The sequence below is a fragment of the Lissotriton vulgaris genome, chromosome 1_1 (assembly GCF_964263255.1).
Source record: "Lissotriton vulgaris chromosome 1_1, aLisVul1.2, whole genome shotgun sequence".
NCBI classification, from domain to species: Eukaryota; Metazoa; Chordata; class Amphibia; order Caudata; family Salamandridae; genus Lissotriton; species Lissotriton vulgaris.
In genome coordinates, this window is record NC_141685.1 from 950,476,588 (window position 1) to 950,500,560 (window position 23,973).

The following is a 23,973-nucleotide window of genomic DNA, read 5'->3' on the forward strand; positions in this document are numbered from 1 at the left end:
TGCACGGACGGGCACAGACGGGCTGGACTCTGGCGTGCTCACGCTGCGCGCGAATGATGATTCTCCAATTAGCATGCAGAGAGAATCTTGATTTCAATAAAGACAACGGAGGCTGACATTATGCAATAACTTTTATTGCTGCTCAAGATATGCAGCCCTTTAAAGTGTAACAATTACATCATAAATAAAACATTCCACAGAGCCAGACAAGTGCCATAGCAACCAAGTAACTTCCTCTTTTATTCGCTGCTCACGGAGAGTTAAGTATACTTTCTTCCTTTCTCCCCTGTTGTAACTATTTATATGCTATTTTTCTTGATCTAAACGCTGCGCGTAGGCATGGCCGCTTTAAGTAGCTTTCTGGGTTCTCGCCGCCTAGCACGCTGCCCTGAATGGCGCCGCCGTGCAAAATTACCCCCAAGATGGCGCTGCCTAATTAGAACCGAGGGAAGAAGGACCAGCGAAATACGGTGATCAAACTATTATGGAGCAAGTGAGGGGCGCTAAAAACAAGGTAAATGTAAAGCAACCATTAAATTAAATACAAAACAGGTATTTTAAAATTATACACGAGTTACATGGAGCATATCGGCACGCAAAGTAGTTTTGTTAAGTGGCAGAAACGACTGTGGCAGTGTGTGGTTTTTGAGCCCAAGATTTTTTTTCTTTTGCCAGTGTTTGTTAAAATGATGAGGGCCCAGCAGCTCCCTCAACAATAAAGTTGTACAAAAATCATGTCAAAACAAGACACGCATTCACAAAATCAAAACCAAAAGTCGCTAAATGGATGAAAAACAGCTGCCTGCAACTAAACACCAACAAAACAGAAGTACTCATCATGGGCCCAAACCCGGACGCATTGAACAACACCTGGTGGCCCTCCGCCCTCTGAAGCCCGCCCACCCCCACAGACCACGCATGCAACCTGGGAATCATCCTGGACTCTGAGCTCAAAATGGACCGCCAGATCAACTCAGTCTCGTCCTCCTGCTTCCACACCCTACGCCTCCTACGCAAGACCTTCAAATGGATCCCCCTCGAACACAGAAAGACCATCACTCAAGCCCTGGTCACCAGCAGACTCCACTACGACAACGCACTCCGCTGGAATAAACAAAAACCTCACCCTCAAGCTACAGAACATCCAGAACTCGTCCTCCTGCTTCCACACCCTACGCCTCCTACGCAAGACCTTCAAATGGATCCCCCTCGAACACAGAAAGACCACTCAAGCCCTGGTCACCAGCAGACTCCACTACGACAACGCACTCCGCTGGAATAAACAAAAACCTCACCCTCAAGCTACAGAACATCCAGAACACTGCCGCAAGACTGGTCCTCGACCTGCCAAGACACTGCCACATTTCCCAGCACCTGCGCACACTCCACTGGCTCCCCATCGAAGCTAGAGTCACTTTCAAGATGCTCACACACGCCCACAAGGCCCTCCACGACACCGGACCAGCATACCTGAACAGTCTACTCAAATTCAACGCTCCCCAGAGGACCCTACGATCTGCCCAGCTCTCCTACGCTGTGGTCCCCCGTACCAGAAAGGCCAGATTGGGAGGCCACTCCTTCTCCTTCCTCGCGGCCCGGGCCTGGAATACCCTGCCGCTCCACCTCGGACAACATCGCTCCCCATCTTCGCAAGAAACCTCAACCTTGCTCTTCAACAGACGTCCCCCCCCTGTCACTTGATAGACTGGAGGCTGCTAAACACCCCCGCCTTTGCCTTGAGACCCTTACGGTTGAGTAGTCGCGCTTAACAAACACCTGATTGATTGATTGATTGGCCAACCATCATTGTCATACCTATTGGCTTTGCCAATGCCTGTTTATTGTCATGTTTCCTATAATTTTGTTGAAACTGGTTACGCTGATTTTTCATTATGGCTAATTTTAGGAAATACTAGCATGCATCGGCACATTTTATCAAATGATGCTTCAAAGAAATTATACCTAAATTTTCACAGTAAATTAGCAAAACATTTTGTTTCTAGTTAGTTTTTTTTAATGAAGATTTTATTTTGAAATCAAAGAATCCTCAATCGTGCTTTCAAGCTTTTGCATATATTTGCATCCAATCAGAGAGCAACCTAGAGGCATTATATGTAGCCTCATATTGTTAAACTTTGCAACATGTGTACACCTTTTTATACTGGAACCACTCTAGGTAGTGCTGTCTGAACTCTCATTTATTTAGAGTGCTCCCCCTAACAGTTAGTGCTTTCTATTAATGAACCATAAATACAAGTTCGAACAGCATTAACAGATAGATACACATATTACCTTTAAGTGCAGACAGTGTGCTTCCCAGATCCATAATGTGGTACTGTACTCTAGAAGCCAAAGGGTTTGTCCTGCAAGGGGTTGGGCCTACTTGTCCCAAGGACAAAATAAACATGAAAACGTGTTGCCCTTGACCCCAAACATTATGTACTGGGTGTCGGGCTATAGGATTTCCACCCATGGAATGCTTGCAGGAATTATTGTGATTTAGCAAGGTCTTTCCCTTTTCACTTTGTAAGCTGATAACAACGGGACTCGCTGTATAAGCCGCGATCCTATGCTGCTTTTATAAAGCACCTTTTGTAGTGTATGTGAAGGGTTAATGCAGGGCTTCTGGAGGGAAACTAAGTTATGCAGCTCGATTAACTACATTTTGAATACCATGGCAGAAATATTTTCCTAATTTATCATTTTAACCACATACTGTCTAGGCAAAAGTTTCACTTCAGTAGCACCATTGCAAAGTGCCTGCCATGAGCAGCACCACGTGTTTTGCTTTTTTTGTTGCTAAATTTTGATCAGTTTGGACTAGGAACAATTGTTTTTGGGTGTAAATTCACAAATGATGCAGCAAAAGGTGGATTGTGCAGCAAGTGTGGTAGCACCATGGTTATGCTGAAAACATTGCAGCCACAGAATGGCATAATTCTTAGGGCACTGGATATTTGAGATGTATAAATATTACAGTACAATACAACATTGCACTTTAAACTCTATCCAGGATCAGTACATGTAAAGAAGAGGAAGAAAAGTGAAATGTTCTTCTCTATTCACTCCTGTGCTTCAAACGATCGTGTCCTGATGCAAAGTCAGTGACGTGGGTGTAGTACAAAGTGAAGAGCTGTTTCATAGGAAGAGTATTATTCAAGGACAACTGTTCTCTTCAGAGTCCAGATATTCTTAGATTCTTTGTGTTTTTCACACAAGGTTACTGAATGAGTCCATGCCATCAGGGACACTACATATCACTATAACTACTGGGAATGAGTTTCAGGGCTCAGGTAGAGTGTCCTGCCACACCGCAACACTCCTTATTTCTAAAACAAATTTGAGAGGCCCGCTTTGCCGTACGTCAGCGCTTTAATTTCTACGCACAGCCTCTATTTAAGAGCAGCAATGGCTCGGGTAGGGTGGCTTGTGGCTCCTCTGCACTCCTTATTCAAAAACATACTACTTGTTTGTGAGTGATTGGAATTCTGTTGGGGAGGACTGGGACCTTTTTATTACTCTGAATATTTCACAAGAATTATGCGTTAATGATTTGGAATGAGAAATATATCAAGTATATACAGAATTCAACTGAAATCAAATAAAGATAAAGATTGATGAATCACAGCTATCGACTTGTTAATCGATTACCAAAATTCAAACACTTCATTGCCAGAGTGCGAATTGAGGGACACCCCTCTATCCTAGAGGATAGCGCTGTTCCTTTTTGAAACATCGCTCCATGAGGCCTCATTGCCTGATGTTGCAGATTTAACCTAGAACTATTGCATTGTTAAGCAAGATCGCAATAAGAGGGGAGGTGGGATAGCCATCATTTAAAGTGAAATACCAATTTAAAAAACAGGAGATACTTATCCCTGTCTGTGAAGCCATGTTTTTGTTTTCTTTGCCTCTCCCATAACCTCACCATATCCGGCGCTCTGATTTACCGCCCGCAGTTTTGTTGGTAATTGGTGCACTATGGTTTCTAACCTGCTGTCTCCTTACATTTTTAGGTTTCGCCTATTATCATTCGCTTGCGAATGTAATAGGCGAGAATTCAAGTGCTCCATCGACTCGTCAAACCACTGCGGTTTTTTCACAGTGCATGTGAGTCACGTGACCACAAAAGCGGGTCACGTGACCACACAAGCACGCGCATCTCCCTAATCCGCCTGCCACACTTCTCCTCCCCTCGCTCGCATTCCCGCCCCCCCACCAGGCTCTCCCGCCCCCATCCGGCTTCCCTCCGCGCATCTCCCTAATCCGCCTGCCACGCGTTTATCTTTAACAATGGCTGAGGCTCCTTTCATTTCTCTGGCTCGGCTTGTTTTTCTTTGGCATTCATCTCCAAGCGCGAGCAAAATGCTTTCACTTTCGCGCTTACTGAAGCTTCCCCAGCCGTCCACTGGTGAAACACTCCTCCGGACACAGTGCTTCATCTTTTTTTTTTTTGCTTCCTTTATTTCATCGGTTGGCAATATTTTTTTTTTATTTGTTGAGAATGCAGCGTGTTTTATGTGCTTTGAGACTCATTTGCTGCTGCCAGTTTAAAGTTTCATTAAAGCTGCTTCCTCCTGGTCGTGTCTTCATTTTGAGATGGCTGGTGTGCGCTCTCTGTGACATGACTCACATTTACTGTGCTTACTAAAGCTTCCCCAGCCATCCACTGGTGAAACACTCCTCCCGCCCCCAGCCCGCCGCCTCCCAGCACAAACACACACAACGCTTTTAGTGCTGTCACTGCGGATTGTTATCCGAGCGGCGCCAGCATGGAGCCGTGTTCTCTGTGACAAATAACATCCCGCTGTGAGAATACCAGGGTGCTCTCGTGTGTGGCGGGGGGCTTCTGGTAGTGCCACTTCTGCAGCCTAAAGTGACCGGCTTACAGCCTCACCCTGGCTCATTTGAAAGAGGGGGAGGGTATTTCTTCATTACATGGAGGTGGGCCCAGGGGGCACCGCAGTCTGTTCAGGGTTAGCAGAGAGGGGCTGTTTATGTAACACTGAGACATCCATGGCACACGTATCACAGTAGGGGAGAAATTTTCAAAACTGATAGTGTTTCATTTTTGTACATTTACAGACCTTCGTGCGTACATTGCCCTCGGTAAAGGCATATATGGGAGAGAGGAACATAGCGCTAGGCGGAGGAAGGGAGACAACATGCACTCTTGGAGAGAGCTGAAACAACTGAAACAAGCATTAACAAGCACTGGCGTTGCCAATAGGTTTCGCATTTGGAAAGTTGGAGCTATTGGTTTTGTAAATGACATTTTATATTTATATATCGTTATTGGCATTGTCAATAACAATATATAAATATAAAATGTCATTTACAAAACCAATAGCTCCAACTTTCCAAATGCGAAACCTATTGGCAACGCCAGTGCTTGTTAATTCTACCAATTTTACTCTTCTTGGGGATTTAAATATACATCTGGATGATCATCCCTTACAGAGGAGCTTAGTGCCTTGAACCTCAGTTTAATTAATTCTGCACCTACACACAAGGCTGGACATCTATTGGATCCTATTTTTTCGAACATCAAGGGCCTCACTACTACTCCGACTACTTCGCAGTGCCCTTTTCCATTCTGACTCTTTCACTGCCCGAAAAGCTGTGGCTAAACCTCTGGCTATGTCAAGAAATTGGTTGAAACTAGACCTCCCCTCTCTTAAACTTTTGACTCCTAGATACCTTATCTAGTCTTGTGCAGGCTATTGTGCTAGACCAACCTATGGTTGATGATTGGATCCAGATTTCCTGGAAGCCCTCTTGCCAGCTAAATCGAGCTCCGCCGTCAAACTCCACCCTCCTGATCCCTGCTTCAGTGAGGCTGTTTGTGGTAAGAAAAAGAGGTGTGAGCTTCTGGCAATGTCTTGGAGAAAATCTTATGCTGAGGATAACAAACTTAAATACAAAGCAGCATTAAGAGACTTTCACAAACTGTGCAGAGCCACAAGGGCGACTTTTTCTCAAGATAAACTCTGAGCTGTTCAGAACTGTTTCAAAACTCTTTTTAAAGTAGTTAAAGAACTTTCAGATTCTGGTAATGTAACGCCATCCCCCTTGCTGTCGGTCTAGGTGAGGCTCTTGTAAAAAAGTGACAGATATCCAACACTGTCTCAGCGAGCGAATCTCAGAGGGATGATAATGTGTCTAGCATCAGCTCACGGATGGAATGCTCTACCTGCGAAGCGGATAACTTCAGTGCTTCGCAAGCCAGTAAAAGTCTGAACTCTTTTGCCCCTCTGGATACCTCTCTTTCATACTCTCTTACATCCCATAAAGCCTGGTGCCCCTCGAGATACTTTTCTCCCAGACAAACTTTGTACACTGGAGCCAGTTCTAATACAATTACTGACAGTACTTCTCAAATCCTCCCTACAAGAGGGACACATTCCTCTGGCATAGCACACCGCGGTCCTGTCTCCCCTAAAAAGCCCGATTTGGATCCGTCCAATTGGTCTAATTTCAGACCAATTTCGATGCTTCACGTCTTCGCCAAAATCTTGGAGAAATATGTTAATGTGCAACTTTCTACGTTAGTAGAATCCCACAATTTTTTTCATCCCTCACAGTCTGGCTTTAGAGCAGGACTCAGCACTGACTCAACCCTTCCGGGAGTCATTGAACATCTAAGAAAGCTCCTGTATAATGGTGAAACTGCTGCGCTGATTTTACTTCACCTTAGCACGGCCCTCGATACTTTGCCACATACCATTCTATTAAAAAGTCTGGCGAATTGGTGCGGAGGCTCTGGTGATTGGGAGTGTGTACGCCCTGCTCCCGTTGCAGTGGTCACTAGTGGAGAAGCTGTTTACGGTGTGGGCAGAGATTCTGGAGGGACTGGCTGTGATTGGGGGCGATTGGAATGATGTTATGCATAGCCGTGTGGATAGATGTAGACCCGGGGATGGCCAAATAGCAGACACGCCGACTAAACTGAGCAATATGGTGCAGGGAATGGGATGGGTGGACACATGGCGTTATTTACACACACATACCCGGGAGTATACCTATGTCTCAGCGGTCCATAAATCATTTTCTAGACTGGACTACATATTTGTCCCCACTGCAGTGATTGGGAGAGTTGACTCGGCGGTTATCTTACCACGGGGACTGTCTGATCACTCTCCAGTCGCAGTCTACATCACCCTAGACAGGGCGAGACAGCCATTTCGATGGCGCCTCTGTGTGGAGCCTACAGCAGGAGGACTACCAGACTCATATGGGGGAGGCCATAGCCCATTATTGGCAGGATAACCTAGGCTCAGTGACGGATGTAGTGACGCTCTGGGAAGCCCTAAAGCCCACGCTCCGTGGAGTGGACATTGCCTGGTGTGTGGCGGCTCGTAAGAAGCGCAAGGAAGAGTTGGTGAAGGCCGCAGCAACGGTTGAACTGTTGGAGACGCGATGCGGGGTGACTAGAGACGGTAGGGGGTGGGGCAGCTACTCTTGGCCCAGCAGTATTATGCGTCCCTGCTACTCGACGAGGCCCGGCAAATGTGGTTGGCGACACAGAGTAGAATTTATCAATGGGGCGACAAGTCGAGCACAATGCTGCAGAGACTCTGCCAAGCCACATTCCAGGCGCGGGGCTGCCGGCCCTTAGAGATGACACTGGGGCCCGATCTCGTCTCCAAAGGAGCTGGCGGACAGCTTTGCTCGGTACTATGCGGCCCAATATGCCCCGCAGGAGTGTCTATCTGCGCCGGATGTAGATACATTTATTGCAGATCTCCCACCACGCGCACTCCCTGAAGAAGTGCGGGAGCGTCTTGAGCTTCCATTGTCGGTGGAGGAACTGGGTACGGCCCATGGGGAACTTAATACCGGCAAGGCCCCCGGACCTAACTGGTTCCCGAGCGAGTTCTTCAAGAAATACCATCTTCAATTAGGGCTACACTATAAGAATGCCTTAGAGGCGGCGCGAGAGCATGGACTCCTGCCAACAGATTGGAAACATGCAGAGATTGTTGTATTTTGCAAGCCTGGACGGCGTCCAGACCGACACGAGTCGTATCGCCCGATCTCCCTTCTAAATATTGAGGCCAAGATCTTGGCCAAGGCACTCGCGAACCGGCTCCTCCCCCATATAACAGACCTGATCCATCCGGACCAAGCCGGGTTCATGCCCCATAGGGCAACAAGACATAACATCAGATGCACACATGTAGCGGTTGAGGCGATTGGGGGCATCGGGGCCCAGGCGGCACTGTTCCTGGCTGACATAGACAGGGCCTTCGACTCCCTGAGCTGGGTCTACCTCTTTGCACTCCTGTCACACCTTAACTTTGGGCCACGATTCATGTCCTACCTGAAGCTATTATATACGGATTTGACGGCCTCAGTGACCGGGGCCACGTCTGCGGCCTTCTCCATACGGCGGGGCACTCGACAGGGATGCCCCCTCTCGCCGTACCTGTTCGCTCTTGCCATGGAGCCATTGACCGCGTGGGTCCGAATAGACGCACAACTACGGGGCTTCGAATGGGAAGCTGGTCCATCGGACAGAATTGCATTGTATGCGGGCGATGTCCTGTTCTTCCTTACAGATTTGAATAGGTCGGGACCTCGAGTCCTAGAGATCATGAGAGTATTCGGCGAAGTGTTGGGATTGTACCTAAACCCGCGCAAATCCACTTTGTGGGTGCTCGGGGATTCTGAAGGGCTCGGCTCGTGGACCTCGCCACCACAGGTATCCACCGGGGGCCTCATGTATTTAGGAGTCTTTTTGACGGCTTCACCCGCTATTTCTTGGGAGCGAAACATAGTGCCGGTTTGGGACCGAGTTCCGACGGATATGAAATCTTGGTCTCGCATGCCCCTCAATATGTACGGCAGATCGGCTATCTTTAAGATGGTTGCCCTTCCACGCCTGCTATACCAGCTGCAGAACCATCCATATTCGATCTCGCCACAATGGTTTCGACAATTAAACTCTGTTCTGGGCCAGTTTCTGTGGACCGGGGGGGGGGGGGTGCGTGAGTGGCCTTGCGCACCTGCTTTTTGTCCACGTACTGCGGAGGGCTGGCAACATCAGATATTCTGTCTTATTACCAAGCGTCCCACCTCCTTATCCTGAATGAATGGTGGTATGGAGATAGGGCAGACCCTGCATATGCCCTTGAGCGATACCTCATGGAACCTGACACGCTACACACCATTTTATACTACGCACGGTTGAAGAAAGGGCTGCCCAGGGTTACCCAAGTGGTCTTCCAGATTTGGAGGCAGAAGGTGCGCCGCATGGGATGGTGGGATAGGCTGGCGGAGGAGACCCAGCTCTGGCAAAATGGTCGACTGGCGGCACTGGAGGGCTTCCGGGGGTGGGACTCTGTAGGTATCTCCACATTGGGCCACGTTCTGAAAGGCACGACACTTAAATCCTTTCAAGAGCTCAGCGAGGAGTTCCACATGCCCCGAACGCAGTTTTTCAAGTATTTGCAGTTCCGTCCTGCTGTTACACCTGCCCTGGAGGGACTGGACTCCATACCTGAGTTTAGCCCGATAGAGGCAAACGTGTTTATGGGAGACCTGGAAGAAAAGAAAATATCCCGCATTTATCAAACATTGTTCCTCTTCATTGCAGAAGCTGAGGGATTCCTGGGAAAGGGATGTGGGGGAGCTAGGGGAAGAAGATTGGCGAGAAGCCCTTGAGGCCCCAAGAGGAGCGGCTATTGCCATGCGCCTGCGCTTTATCCAGTTCAAGTACCTGCATAAGGCTTATTACACCAGGGAAAGACTGTGGCGAGCTGGACTGATTGAATCCCCTGAATGCTTGCGCTGTGGACGTGAGATGGGCACTTTCTTGCATACATTGTGGAGTTGTGGTAATTTGGCTGGATTCTGGACCGGGGTATGGGACTGCTTAGCCGAGGTGTTGGGCTGGGACCTCCCACTTACTCCCAAACTGGGGCTTCTTCACGTCTTCGATGGAGTAGGTGGCAATATATACAAGAGACATCTGCTCCAGCTGGGTCTTGCGGTTGCGAAGTGAGATGGTGCTCAGGCCTGGAAGGACCCCCAGGCTCCTAAGGTTGGGGTGTGGAAAAAGGGCCTGGATTTTTGCATGGGGTTGGAGCGGCCAATCTTTGAAGCCAGAGGCTGCCCTTGGAAGCATTACAAAATATGGAAAAGGTGGGCAGACTACAGAGCTATATGGCTGGAACCGCCAGCACAGCCAAGAGACACCGAGGGGCTGTTGTGATGGGGCTATGGGGGCGTTATGGTATACACAGCATTATGTATGTAATCCTTTATTTTCTCTGCAAGATTAAAAAGACATTGGGCGGGGGGGGGGGGCGGTAGGGGGAGGGGGTTCCGGGTTGGGGGAGCAGTGGTGGTGGGAGGGGTGGAGTAGGTGGGCCGGGGGGTTAAGGGTTCTGTTATACGATGTGGTTTAGATCCCTGTTTCTGATGAGAACTGCTTGTTTGCAGTCCCTCCTGGGTAGGGAGTGCTGCGTTTTTGTTTTTTTGTGTGTGATCTGTCAATAAAGAGTTGTTAAAAAAAAAAAAAAGTCTGGCGAACCTGGGTCTCCAAGGGACAGCTGCATCTTGGATGACATCCACCTTCCAAATATTTTCCTACAGCTCTACGTCAAAGACTCACACCCTTACATCTGGAGTTCCTTAAGGGTCGACATTACACCAGATACAATTCAATATCTGTTTGGCTTTTGGTGGATTTTGTAGAAAGCTGTAGCCTTACTCTGTTTTACTTCGTAGATGACACTCAAATCATCTTCTCTTTGTCATCTACTCAAGGCCATAGTTCAGATTACTTGAATTATTGTTTGGGTAAGATCCTTACCTGGATGAACACCAACTCATTAAAGCTCAATGGCGATAAGACCGAGGTGATGGTGATAGTTAAGAACCCTGTTATGGGTCCCCCCAGCACTGGCCTGAGACCATAAGCACTCTCCCAGAACCGGTCTCTAAAGTAAAGAACCTTGGTTTTAGGCTAGATGTCAATCTGTAGATGAAATCTCAAATCGGCAAGATAGCTTTAACCTGTGTCGTGGTCCTGAAATTGCTGAAAAATATTATCTGGATGCTCCTGATTTCAGCCCAAATGACGGTCATCCAGGCCTTGATTCTATCAAGACTGGATTATGGAAACATCCTCTAATTAGGAGCAGGCAAGGCCTCTATCAGACACCTACAAGTCATTCAAAACTCTGCTGCCATACTTCTATATCATCTACCCAAACATGCCTCTGTGTTGGGTATGTCGCGTGAAATTCACTAGCGTACGGTGGACAAACGCATACAGTTGAAATCCCTATAATATATTTATCCAGGGATGTTGTGGTCTGGTCCACTTTTCCTAAAAGAACTCAGGGTACCATGACAGCCAACTTGCTCCCTTCAATGGAGCAACCGGTATCTCTGTATCGTTCCTGGGGTTATACTGGCTCATTCAGGCGGGCGCCCCTTCTCTTATTTGGGCCCTAAGTTGTGGAAGATCCTGCCCGAGTCTCTGAGAAACTGTCCCTCACTGACCACCTCCTGAAAAACCTGACAACCTGGTTGTTCTGATCGGTTCTTATTTTGCAAGCTCCTATCTCTTTGCCAAAGCGCTGGGATGCCTTTTTGGGTAGCTATGCGTTACACAGGACCTTATAATAATAATGTAAATTCCCTGAAACTCATTGTACATACGAGTCAATGTACATATTATTTGTTAGTAGATCCCTCAGCTACATGACTGCCTCTAGTTTGCAGAGACAAACATAGTCTTCTCTGCTCAGTGTCCCCAAATATTTAAGAGATTGCTTTTCCTCTTGGTTATTGTGAATGACTTGTGGGAAATTGCAATCAAGTCGCTTAGGGAGTGATTTACACGTGGTATCTTCTCTCAGTATTTTCATTGAGCAATACCACAAAGATCATCCGCAGGCAAAATACAGCCCTGGTAATTCTGAGAAACCAGGGTGTCATGCCCTTTAGGATAGTCCCATCATGTTCCATCATGTACATACCGATTATATACATTTTGTCCCATCCACACAACATAAGTCTTACACAGGTGACCTTTTAACTAGTAGCCTACTTCTGTCTCTTCGATACCAGGCTCTCGGTACCCTATCTTAATCCCTGTACCTGACTTACATAAACATGTCCTCAGGCACAGCAGATTTATTCTGTATGAGGGTCACCACTTTTTTCATCCATGGGCAACAGCCAGCTGTGCATGATCATGTTTGTTTAGAAAAGGATTAGCGAGTGTTTTCAAAACCTATAGATTCTAGACGAAACCCTGGAGTGACCACTTTAGTATAAAATAGCCTCACTCCCCCTTACAGAGAGAGAGGAGAATTCCTTCCAGGCTGGACCGACACTCTTCTGGCTGATCCTTCGACAAGCAGAGGCCTGGCATCCCTTGCTGGGTGCAATCCTCGATGCAGAGACTGGGTCCTTCATTCAGAACCATCAGGTGAGGGGTTAGCACTTCCCCGGGGGATTCTTGGCTCCATTAAGATATATCCTAGCACTTACATACACATGCTTCACTCGCATATCTAGGCTAGGTACATTTAGGTAAGCTACGCATCGTAGGGGTACGCCAATGCTATTGTTTTATATATTCTTTTATTCATCCTATTAGCACTATGGTAGAAATGTATCTGCCATTTACAATATTGGTGCTGGCGATCACATTTGTCTGCTCCCGTCATTTGATTGTCACAGTGAATATGTTTCATACTAGACTGACGCTTGATCAATAAATAATTATTGAAACCGTTCCAATTGCCATTCTATGTGTACTCTGAGAAAAGTAAGCACGAGTGACTGAGCGAAAGAAACCGTATTGTTTTCCACGATACTTGAGGAATCGGGGTTTTCCTGTTCAGTGGTTGCCAGAAACTACGTACACCACTGTAGAATACAGGGGGGTGGTAGTGGCACAGTAGAGCTAGCTGGTCTAACCGCTGACTCTTCATGTGGGGAGTCTGTCTGCACACCAAGCCCTCCGTTTAGGTCATCCAAAATGCGCAGGTCCTGGGGGGTCCTCTGAACTACACGACAAGGGATTTTTAAATATCCTTTGTAACAAACTTGTAGAGCGCATTTTTCCATTTGTTTCAAAATATCATCATGTAATGTCCAGAATACATTCTAGAATGTTACCAGTTAAAGGGGAGAATGAACTGTTCGAACCCCAAGAAATGCACTTTTTTCTTAGGTCTCGTTCAGGATTGCGATGCTTACTATAGATATTGTTTTCAGCAAAGGCCTTGGGGCCGGCCCATTGCTTACCAATCATGGGCTTCATTTTAACTCCTATTTGCTGCCTCCTACTTAATTAGGCAGCATGTGCCAGCTTCACTTCCTCGTCTGGAGCATGGATCAAGTGACCTCTGTCTTTAAATACACAGCAAATGTGACAATATAAGAACAAGATTTACAGGCCTGTTTACTGAAAGACGCACTCATGGGAGAATACAAGGAAAGGTAGTGTGAAGACACTTTACTCACTGGGAGGGTCGAACGCACACTGGGCAGCCTAAAACAAAGCCAGAAAAAATGAGTTACGAACCCAATGAGATGCAACGGACAGAATGTATTCCCAGGCAAACTGTCTGAATGTCCTCAAGATGTCTTTAGCAAATGTTGTCAGGCATGGACACACTCCATGGAGTTTTGTGTATTGTCAATGAAGTGTTGAAATGTGGTTGGGAAGGTGAATAGGATTCATAAATCCTCACATGCTCATATTCTGTTGCATTGGTTTTAGCAATACTTGTCCTGCCGTATCAACTTAAAAAAATGTTTTGCTGATATTAATTTATTTTTCTCCACAGCGCCCTGGTATGCTTCCAGGAAGCCGAATGACCCCTCAGGGACCCCCCATGGGACCACCAGGGTATGGTGGGAGTCCAGGGGCAAGGACTGGTGGTGCACAGTCCGGAATGGATCCAGCCCGCAAGAGGCCAGCTTCCCAGCAGATTCAGCAGCAGCAACAGCAGCAGCAGGCGCAAGCAGCACAGAACCGTAATCACAGGTAATAGCAGACATGTAATTTTGCTCCGAGGACCATAGCAATGGCAGCTTAGGGGCTCACATTTGGGTGAAAAAGGTTACTCCCCACACATTTCATGGCTGAGGCAGTAAGGAATAGCAACAAAAGCATAGGTCTGAAAGTTGAGGTAAACCACCACTTGTGAAATGCTATGGGACGAGAGGAGAGCAAAATCGTTCGTTTCTTTGCAATCACCAGACCGTAGCATCACATAAACCTGTGATGGGATCTCTCTAGGCATTCATGTTTTCTATCCACCTGCAGTTATACACGCTGCAAATTTAGGGTCACAGTAATCTTTGAGCTGCAGAGGGTACCCTGTAGTTTAAAATGGACAACCAAAATATCCCTGCAAAAGCAAATACCCCAGCTGGACCTCTCTGAAGTTGTGCTTGGTAAAGGCTCCTGCTGGCGTTTTCAGTCTCTATTGGAAAACTCCGAAAGTTCTGCCAGTGAATGAGCATGCCTTGGTCATGGTACTATTCTGCATGAAGTTTGGAGGCTGTCAGGACATTGCTCAAATGTTGACCACAAACGTTTCAGAGAATAGTTGCTCGCTGGTTTGGCAGAAATGGCATTCCTTCAAATAGATCTGTTTATTCCTGGTTGGGTTGCTGTTGGGAGGATTTATTGTAAAGAATGCATAATTGCACTGCTGTTGACCTGTAGTTTAAGGATTTTCATTGTATTTTTTTTAAGCAATACAAAGAAGAAGAAGATGGCAGACAAGATTCTACCTCAGAGGGTGAGACACTGCCAAAGATTCCAATGTTCAAGTAACTTTTGTTTTAGTTTATGCGAAAGGGTTGGTGTGGTTGTTTGAAGAACTATTTTTCTAAAGACATTTCCAATGTTTGTGCAAAATGATGGGGAGTACCAGTGGTTTGTGTATAGAACACTCTTGCTGAGGTGTATGCCCTGGACTTCTTTCACTTGCAATGTTGACTCAAAGTTGCCTCTTGTTCAGCCATACCATGTTGTCTTTCACTTGTATATTTGCCACCTGCGGTCGTTCTTAGCCGTGTGGCACGGAGTACCATCTAGAGCTTCGCCCCATTTGAGAATAGACAGATATTTTGTTCACCAACTCAAGATCGTAGTTAGATTTTGATTATTATAGAGCTATATAGTACTAGATATTCCTGCCCTGAACCTTATATCTCAGTAGAGTAAACATGAGATCCTGGGGCTCCATTTTATTCTGCACCTAGCAACTGGTATATGTTTTGCTTCTCTATGCTTTCCGTTTTTATCCTGGAACAGAGGCCTGCAGTATTTTTATGCAAATTTACTAGTGCTAATATTTGGATTTGATCTGGCTATAAGCTCACAAGAACCCCCTCCTTACCTTCATGCCCTACAATCCATGTCTTTTGTATGAGCCTGAATGAATACATAAACCAGCTTAGCAACTTCAGTATATAGCACTGTCATCAGTGCTCCATGGTACAGAACGTTTTGCTTATGTAAAGTAGCCTTCTCCATCCCTTTTTACATGCACCAATTACATATATTTTTACTACCCTATCCCTTAATGTAGACTAGTTTTTTTGATTAAACTCTGTGGTAGCTGCCCCACTATAAATGAATGTTTAAAGTTGAGCAAATGGTCACGGATGGCTGTGCATCCAGTTCTCTGCACCCTACAACTGTCTTGAGTATTTGTTAGAGAAAGGATACTAATGTGCACGTATGAAGCCAATTTTTTTAAAGAACACTCTATGTACCCTGGGCAATGAACTGTTTTGTTAAATAATGTGGACTTTACTTACCTGGGGGTCTTCGATAATATGAGCTCCTGGAAGCATTTGATGAGTGTGAGGACAATGCATTTCAAACCTACCATAGCATCACTGTTTAAATTTGCTGGCTAACTAGGGTCCATGCCAATTGATATTATTAAAACGTATAAAGCCAGATCGATAGCCTCCTCTGGTGCAGGAGTATAGGAGTACACTGACCACTCCAGCACTGCAAAGACTCGTATTGCTCCCCAACAGTGTCCTAGCCATAAGTCATAAGGAAGTAGGGCTCCAATATTTAGGAGCGATAACAGGATTAGCACCAACTATGCTGTGGCTTTCAGTCTATTTCAGGCCTGAAGCCATACTTAGGCAAATGGTGATTGCTGACTGCTTAAAAATGCCAAGAGTCCATGACATTAAAGGGCTGATGCATGCAATAGAAGATCTGTGGGCTATCCGTAAGATGGATTTCTACGAAAATCCGCGGAGCATCAACCAATCAATCAAAATTTCAGTGAAAAGCAAACTACTACATTTTGTAGTTGGGAAAAGAGTGGGAACCGAACTGAGGAAGATAGTTGAAGCATATATAGTCCGCTGTGCACAGCCACCCGTATGGAACCATATCTAGCCATGGTGCCACGCTGTCAGGTTTTATTTGACACGATTTACACTCTGTATGGTCCACTATGTAGTATCCTATCCCTCAGATGTATATATATCAAGAGATCTGATACCGTGCAACTTAATCACTTTCCAGTTGCACCTGTTCTTCTTTTGAAAATTATATATGGACTCTACCCTTAATGAGGCATCTCATCATCAGAGTGCAAGGCGGCACTGGAGTATCTTCAGTTGCTTCAAACTGATGTGGTCTGTCACACAATTTATAGATTTATTGCTGCTGTAGTCAAACAGTACAGACTAGTTGGCAAATGAACGGGGAAACGGTCCTAGTATTCTGTGCATAAGTAGGAAAGTCGATTAGGTATTATCTTTTATTACTGCCTACTGTCTTTATATTTTTAGCATTATTTGTTATGTTTTTACCATTTCATGCACTTAGCCACTTTGCGTATAGCATGGTATGTTAAAGACCTATGACTAGTTTTCACATTTGAGATGTATTTTACTGATTTTAATATGTGATTCTTTTTAACATTACTTGCAATCATGTATGGATACAGAGCAATTTTGAGCATGGCGATTCTATCATGCATGATTGGGTTTTTTAAGAATGAAATGTATTTTATATTTGTGCTTTTATGTGTTTTTTGTTTTAACTAAATAAAGATTGAAATATGAACTTAATGTGGACCTATTTATTTACATATTGTTTGTTTTCAGCATTGCTTTAGCAGAAAGTATGATAACGGTGGCATCTATGAGATTGTGATGCTTTTAGGCCAGATTGCATGTGATCTGATCAGTTTCCAGTTTGAGAAAGACCATGTATCTGACAGCTCCTGGTGAACAGGAAGTTTACAGTGATGCCTGTTGGTGACTGTGCCTGACCAATTCTCTTCTTTGCTGCAGATCCGGGAGCTGGTTCCGGAGTCTCAGGCCTACATGGATTTGTTGGCATTTGAAAGGAAGCTGGACCAGACAATCATGAGAAAAAGGCTAGATATCCAGGAAGCTTTGAAGCGACCCATCAAGGTAAAGTGTGTCTGCGATGGGAGGGATCACTGGGAGCTGCTGTTCTCTGCAGAGCGAGCAAGGATTTCTCCAGTGGAGAACCACAGACTGCCTGAAATTTTTGAACTGCTTGTTTGGGTATAGCATTAGGAAAGGATGAATAATTCTGAATTTCTACAGCTAGGGTGGGTAGAAAATCTGGATTTTGTTACAGACACGAAGGCGGATATTATGCATATCTCTTTAATTGCCAATTCACAGCAGCAACTACAAAACAATGTAAAGAACTTAGAATCGGAATCTGTGTTCTAAAGGCTACTTAGTTCCCTTTGAGGTATCCATCTTCCTTCTTTGTTGGTGCGAACACCTTAGATATATCAAACGTAGAAAAATCAAACCAGGCATCCTATAAAACGACAAACTCCGAGAATATTCCATATTCTTCCTCGATTACTTCTTATAGTCTCCTCTTGGAAAGAAAAGACAGACAAATTATAGGGCAAGAAGCCAGGGAGGAATAATGTCAGCCTCCGTGCCTTTAAAAAAAATTATGATTTTCCAACCACCCTAGCTGTGGAAAATCTGAAATTTATGGCGAAGCACGGAGGCCGATATTATGCATGTTTAAAACCTTACCATAATTATCCTTACTGAAGAATCCACCGGTTTAAAATAGAATGTCTTAAAAACTGAATCTGATGACCAACCTGCTGCGGCCAAAATCCCATTTAGCCACCTCATAGAAGAAGAGCTTTTGAAGCCATCTCTCCTCTCGTGGAATGAGCCCCAAATTTAGTCAAATCCTGCCTTCCCCATAACTTCTTTGACCCAACTAGATAAAGTTTGGGTTGACACAGCCTTATGTGGGTGTCAATAAGAAATCAACAATTGAGGATTTGATCCGCTTCTCACATTTTCAGTCCTTCTCTCTTACTCGCGGATGCATCACACAACACACAGCTTTCTACATTCATCTAAATTAGGGTAAAAAATTGTTCTAGACATAGTTTTAGTTCTCCTAGTGATGTAAAAGCACACCCCTTCCGGTACAAACTTACGACCTGAAATATCAAGAACCCTAACGTCTGATACCCTTCTAAAGGATACAAGACATAATAGCATAACTGTAGGAAAGTGGGTTTCTGTTGCAGTAACCCACCCACCTTTTGCCAGACTACTGATGCACTTTTTCTTGGTGTGCCCTGGGTCCCTACCAATCAGGTTCCCAGGGCCTGTGTTTTTTCCCCAAAACTAACCTAATTGGCATCTCTGGCTACAGGTCAGCCCCTGGTAAATGGTATCACATGTATCCAGGGCACTGTGCCCAGGGAATACCTCCAAGGGCTTCAGCACTTATTGTGCCACCCTAAGAGGCCCTGTACCTTTACACACACTGCCTTTGCAGGCTGCGTTTTTTGGTGCAGAACAAAGTAAAGGGTCGACATTGCACACATGCCTGTGTGCCATGCCTACAACCCACTGCCCTGGCATAGATCAGTCACCCCTCTAGCTGGGTATCCTATGCCAGAGGTGAGGGTACAGGTGCATGAGCCCTGTACCCCTACAGTGTCCATTCTTAGACATTGTAAGTGCAGTGCTACCATTAAGAGTATAAGGTGCTGGGAGTTTGTCATTACAAACTTCACAGCACCATAATGGCTACACTGAGAACTCAGAAGTTTGGTATCAAACTTCTCAGCACATTAAACGCACACTGATGCCAGTGTAGGATTTAATTAAAAATGCACACGGGGCATCTCTGAGATGCCCCCTGAAAACGAACCCACCACTAGTGTCCAGGCTGAGTGGCTGTTTTCAGCTGCCACTACCAGATATGTTTCTGGACCCCTGGGTCGAGAGCCTGCTGCTCTCTGGGGCCTGAAACAATGCACATCCCGTGACTAGGTGCCAATTCTCCTCCCCCAGGATGGGCAGGGTTCACGAAGGGGAAGCTTCAAAGGCAGGCTGCCTTTGTGAGCCTCACCAGACCATTTGCTGTTTTCAGCAACTAGCCACCACTGGTTCTATTCCCCCACTTTGGGCAGGAAAAACAAGTGCGGGAAAGAGGTGTGCCCACCTCTGCCAACTCCACCCCTCAGGTGGAGGAGGCGAGGTTAAGCACAGCTCTGAGACCCTGCCATCTTGAGGATTGGGGGACCGAACCAACCAGGGACAGGCTTCTGGCCCATCCCACTGGAGTGGCATGATAGGGGGTGTACCCACCCCAGGGAAGGGACCCATTGGTCTCTGCCCTTTACATACCTGTAACGCCCCTAAATCTACTATTTAGGGGGCATCCTGAACCTTGCCTCCTCAGATCCAGCCTGACAACAAGAAGGAAAGAAGAAGGACCGAACAGCCGTGCAGCCAGCTAACTAGAGGAACACACCCACTGACTTGGCCCCAGCCCTACAGGCCTGTCTTCCCCTCGAACCTGCTCCTGCGAAATCCCGGTGTGTCCTGCAGTCAGCAACCTCCGAAACCCCGGAGGACCTGCCTGCCTTAACTTCCAAAGGAACACCGGATTTGTTCTACTGCAACCTCTGGCAGCAGCCGGAAACAGCAAATCCAGCCCACTCTGCACCCGCCGAACCCGGCCCGAGCTAGAGTGGAAAAATACCACGAGGAGGTCACCCCGGCGATCCTGACCCGAGATCTGGGGACCTCTGACATGCCTCAAACCTCCAGCCAAAGCCTGCAACCTAAACCCAGGAGCTGGTAAGATCTGACCCCAAAAGGCACCCCTGCCCCGACTCCCCACGGCCTTGTGTGCCCAAACCAACGGTGCCTAACAAACCCTTAACTTCCCAACTTACCTCTCCAAGTGGTGGTCGCACCCAGTCCTTCCTCTCCCTGCCTGCAGTGCTTTTGTAAACCGGAGGTTCTCTGTGGAAAACTGGGAGCTCGGCGTCGAAACAGCACTCTGCACCCGGCAGCCCCAGTGCCGCCGAGGGTGTACCTTTTTGTGCTACTTTGTTTTTCCATTTGCCCTGACCTTAACCATAGGAGTTTTGCTCCCACAACCTGGTGGCCTGCTTGCCAGCAGCCACCTACTGGAGGCCCCCTACCCCCCATTGGATAACATTGGGTTAACACTCTGCACCCGGCCGCCCTAGTGCTGCTGAGGATGTAACAAGAGTGCATCACTGTCCCTGGGGGACCTCTGAGTCTAAGCCCAGAACCTTACCTGTGAACCGATAACCTGTTTTTACTCCATAGGATAACTTTGAGAATTTTCTTCCAAAAAAGTTTCTACGTGTGGAGTTTTGAAATCTAAAAATATTCTTTAAAAATCGCACAAATAACCAAAACTTATTTACTTGCCTGTTTACAGGAAATGTCCCAGTGCTGAATCCAGGTATCCAGCACAGAGTAAGAAAAGGAACGTACAAAGTAACTTACCTGTAATTTACTGAAAAAGCTTATTCATTTCAATGCACAGTTTTTCTTCCAAAACACATCTTGGAGTTTTGAAATCAAAAGATATTTTTTAAAAATCATGAGAATAACCAAAACTTAATTGCTTACCTGTTTACAGGAAATGTCCCAGTGCTGAATCTAGGTATCCGTGAACCAGATGAAGGCTTGGGTCCTGTCACTACCTGGCCTGGACCACTCTATTATCAAAAGAAGGAGAGAGGCTTCACTGTCTAAACCCAAAACTTGCACTCTCGTTCTATCTGAAGCGCACACAACAGTTCAGGGTGGATGGCCAGCTCTTTGACTACATGGGCGCCAAAAAAGGTCGGACCATGCACAAACGGACCATCTCTTGGTGGGTTGTTCTGTGAATAAATGCATGTTACTCGTTGGCCAAGAAGGAGCTTCCTGTGGGGCTGCATGCCCATTCGACCAGGGCAATGGCAGCCACTACTGCCTTGGGATGCGGCGTTCCCTTGAAGGTCATTTGTCAGGCAGCTACTTGGGCTTCGCTGCACACGTTTACCAAGCATTACTGCCTTGACAGTCAAGTCCGGAGAGACGGCTTCTTTGGCCGTTCTGTTCTCTGTGACTTTCTGATGTAATCTTGTTCGCAGACCCACCACCGGGGTTGGTATTGCTGGGGTATCTATTCTAAGGTAAGGAATCCATCACTAACCTGTCTCTTTCAGATGCACAAGTTACTACTTGTGTAACGATATATCTGTAAGTAAGTTTAGAATTTATATAGCACACTACTCACCCAGAGGGTCTCAAGATGCTTGGGGGGGGGGGGTGTTTTACTTATCAAATATCCACGTTTTTAGTTGTTTTCTGAAGGAGAGGTGGTTCTGTGTAAGGCGGAGGTGGGTGGGGAGAGACTTCCAGGTCTTGGCCGCTAAGTGGGAGAAGGATCTTCCCCTCATGGTGGATCTTAGGATGCGTGGAATTGCGGCGAGGGCTTGATTGGACGATCGTAGTTGGCGGGTGGGGGTGTAAAAGGACAGGCGCGTGTTGAGGTAGTCGGGTCCTAGGTCGTAGAGTGTTTTGTGAGCGTGGGTGAGGAAACAGAACGTTATTCTCTTGTTGACGGGGAGCCAGTGGAGGTCTTTCAGGTGACCGGAAATGTGAGCTTGGCGGGGGATGTCTAGGATGAGTCTGGCTGAGGCTTTTTGGATGCGTTGGAGTTTTTTTTGCTGTTTGGCTGTGGTTCCGGCGTAAAGGGTGTTTCCGTAGTCCAGTCGGCTTGTGACCAGTGCATGGGTGACCGTCTTTCTTGTTTCGGTGGGGATCCAACGGAAGATTTTTTTGAGCATACGTAGGATGTTGAAGCATGATGATGAGACGGTGTTGATTTGTCTGGTCATCGAGAGGGAGGAGTCCAGGATGAAGCCCAGGTTACGTGCATGGTCCTTTGGTTTGGGTGCGTTTCCCAGGGCCGGTGGCCACCATGAGTCGTCCCAGGCAGAGGGGGATGAGCCTAAGATGAGGACTTCCGTTTTGTCCGAGTTCAGTTTTAAACGGCTGTTCTTCATCCACTCTGCTACTTCTTTCATCCCTTCGTGTAGGTTGGTTTTGGCAGTGTTTGGGTCTTTGTGAGGGAGAGGATCAGCTGGGTGTCGTCTGCGTAGGAGATGATGTTGAGGTTGTGTTGGCGCGCGATGGATGCAAGGGGACTCATGTATACGTTGAAGAGGGTGGGACTGAGTGATGATCCTTGTGGTACGCCGCAGATGACTTCGGTGGCCTTTGATCTAAAAGGGGGAGGCGGACTCTCTGGGTTCTTCCGGCGAGGAACGGGATGATCCAGTCCAATGCTTTTCCTTGTATTCCGACGTTGCTGAGGCGTTGTATAAGGGTGGTATGACAGACTGTGTCGAAGGCTGCGGAGAGGTCAAGTAGGATGAGGGAAACTGTTTCTCCGTTGTCCAGTAGAGTTTGAATGTCGTCTGTTGCTGCGATAAGGGTGGTCTCGGTGCTGTGTTTGGCTCGGAAGCCGGACTGTGAAGGGTCGAGGGATTTGTTGGATTCGAGGAAGGCGGCGAGCTGACTGTTGACGGCTTTCTCAATGACTTTGGCAGGGAATGGGAGGAGCGAAATGGGGCGGTAGTTCTTAAGTTCAGTGGGGTCTGCTGTGGGTTTCTTCAGGAGGGCGCTGAGTTCGGCATGTTTCCAGCTTTCCGGGTAGGTAGCTGAGTTGAGGGAGCAGTTGATGACGTCTCGGAGATGGGGTGCGATAATGGACTCTGCTTTGTTGGAAATGTGGTGGGGACATGGGTCGGTTGGCGATCCTGAGTGGATGGAGTTCATCAGGCGGATGGTGTCTTCAGTGGTAATTGGGTTCCAGGCGCAAAGGTTGTTGGAGGGGGTTTTTAGTTCAGAGGTGGGTGGGGTGGACTGGTCGCTAAAGCTGTTATGTATGTCAGCGATTTTGTTGTGGAAGAACGAGGCTAGAGAGTTGCAGAGGTCTTGGGAGGGGGTGATGTCGTTGGTGCCGGCGGTGGGGTTGGTAAATTCTTTGACGATGTTGAATAGATCCTTGCTGTTGTGGGCGTTGTTGTCGAGTCGATCCTTGAATGCTGATTTCTTGGTGGATCAGATCAGTCGGTGGTGTTTGCGGGTGGCGTTCGTGAAGGTGGCCAGGTTGTCAGTGGTTGGGTTTTTTCGCCAGGCTTTCTCGAGGGTGCGACAGATCTTCTTGGATTTCTTAAGGTCATCATTGAACCAGGGGGCTTTTTTGCTACCTTGCTTGATCTGATGGTTTTTCAAGGGTGCTAATTCGTCAGCGCTGTGGGTGATCCATTGTGTGAGGTTGGTGGCTGCTTGGTTTGGGTCCGATGATTTGGCAGGAGGGTTTTGGTGAAGCGATGTGAAGAGCTGGTCGGTGGTGATTTTGTTCCAGTTTCTGCGGGGAATTGGTTGTGGGTGGTTGTGGGTCGAAGTCTTTTTGTAGTTGAAGTGAACGCAGCTGTGGTCCGTTCAATGGAGAGCTGTGGTGTGATTGAAGGAGATGTGCCTGCTGGAGGTGAAGATTGGGTCGAGCCTGTGCCCGGCATAGTGGGTGGGGGTGTCAACAAGTTGTTTGAGTCAGAGATTGGCGAGGTTGTCCAGAAGGGTGGTGGTGTTGCTGTTGTT

The 23,973-nt window shown here is 46.9% G+C and overlaps 1 protein-coding gene across 1 annotated transcript in view; it reads left to right on the top strand.

The window, feature by feature from the left end:
• SMARCD1 (SWI/SNF related BAF chromatin remodeling complex subunit D1) overlaps positions 1-23,973 on the top strand; it is a 149,656-nt gene that overhangs the window by 35,435 nt on the left and 90,248 nt on the right. Inside the window, exons 2-4 of the mRNA XM_086959350.1 lie at positions 13,818-14,017; positions 14,735-14,780; positions 17,317-17,439. Of these exons, the coding sequence (XP_086815476.1) occupies positions 13,818-14,017; positions 14,735-14,780; positions 17,317-17,439 (369 nt within the window). The remainder of the gene's footprint in view (positions 1-13,817; positions 14,018-14,734; positions 14,781-17,316; positions 17,440-23,973) is intronic.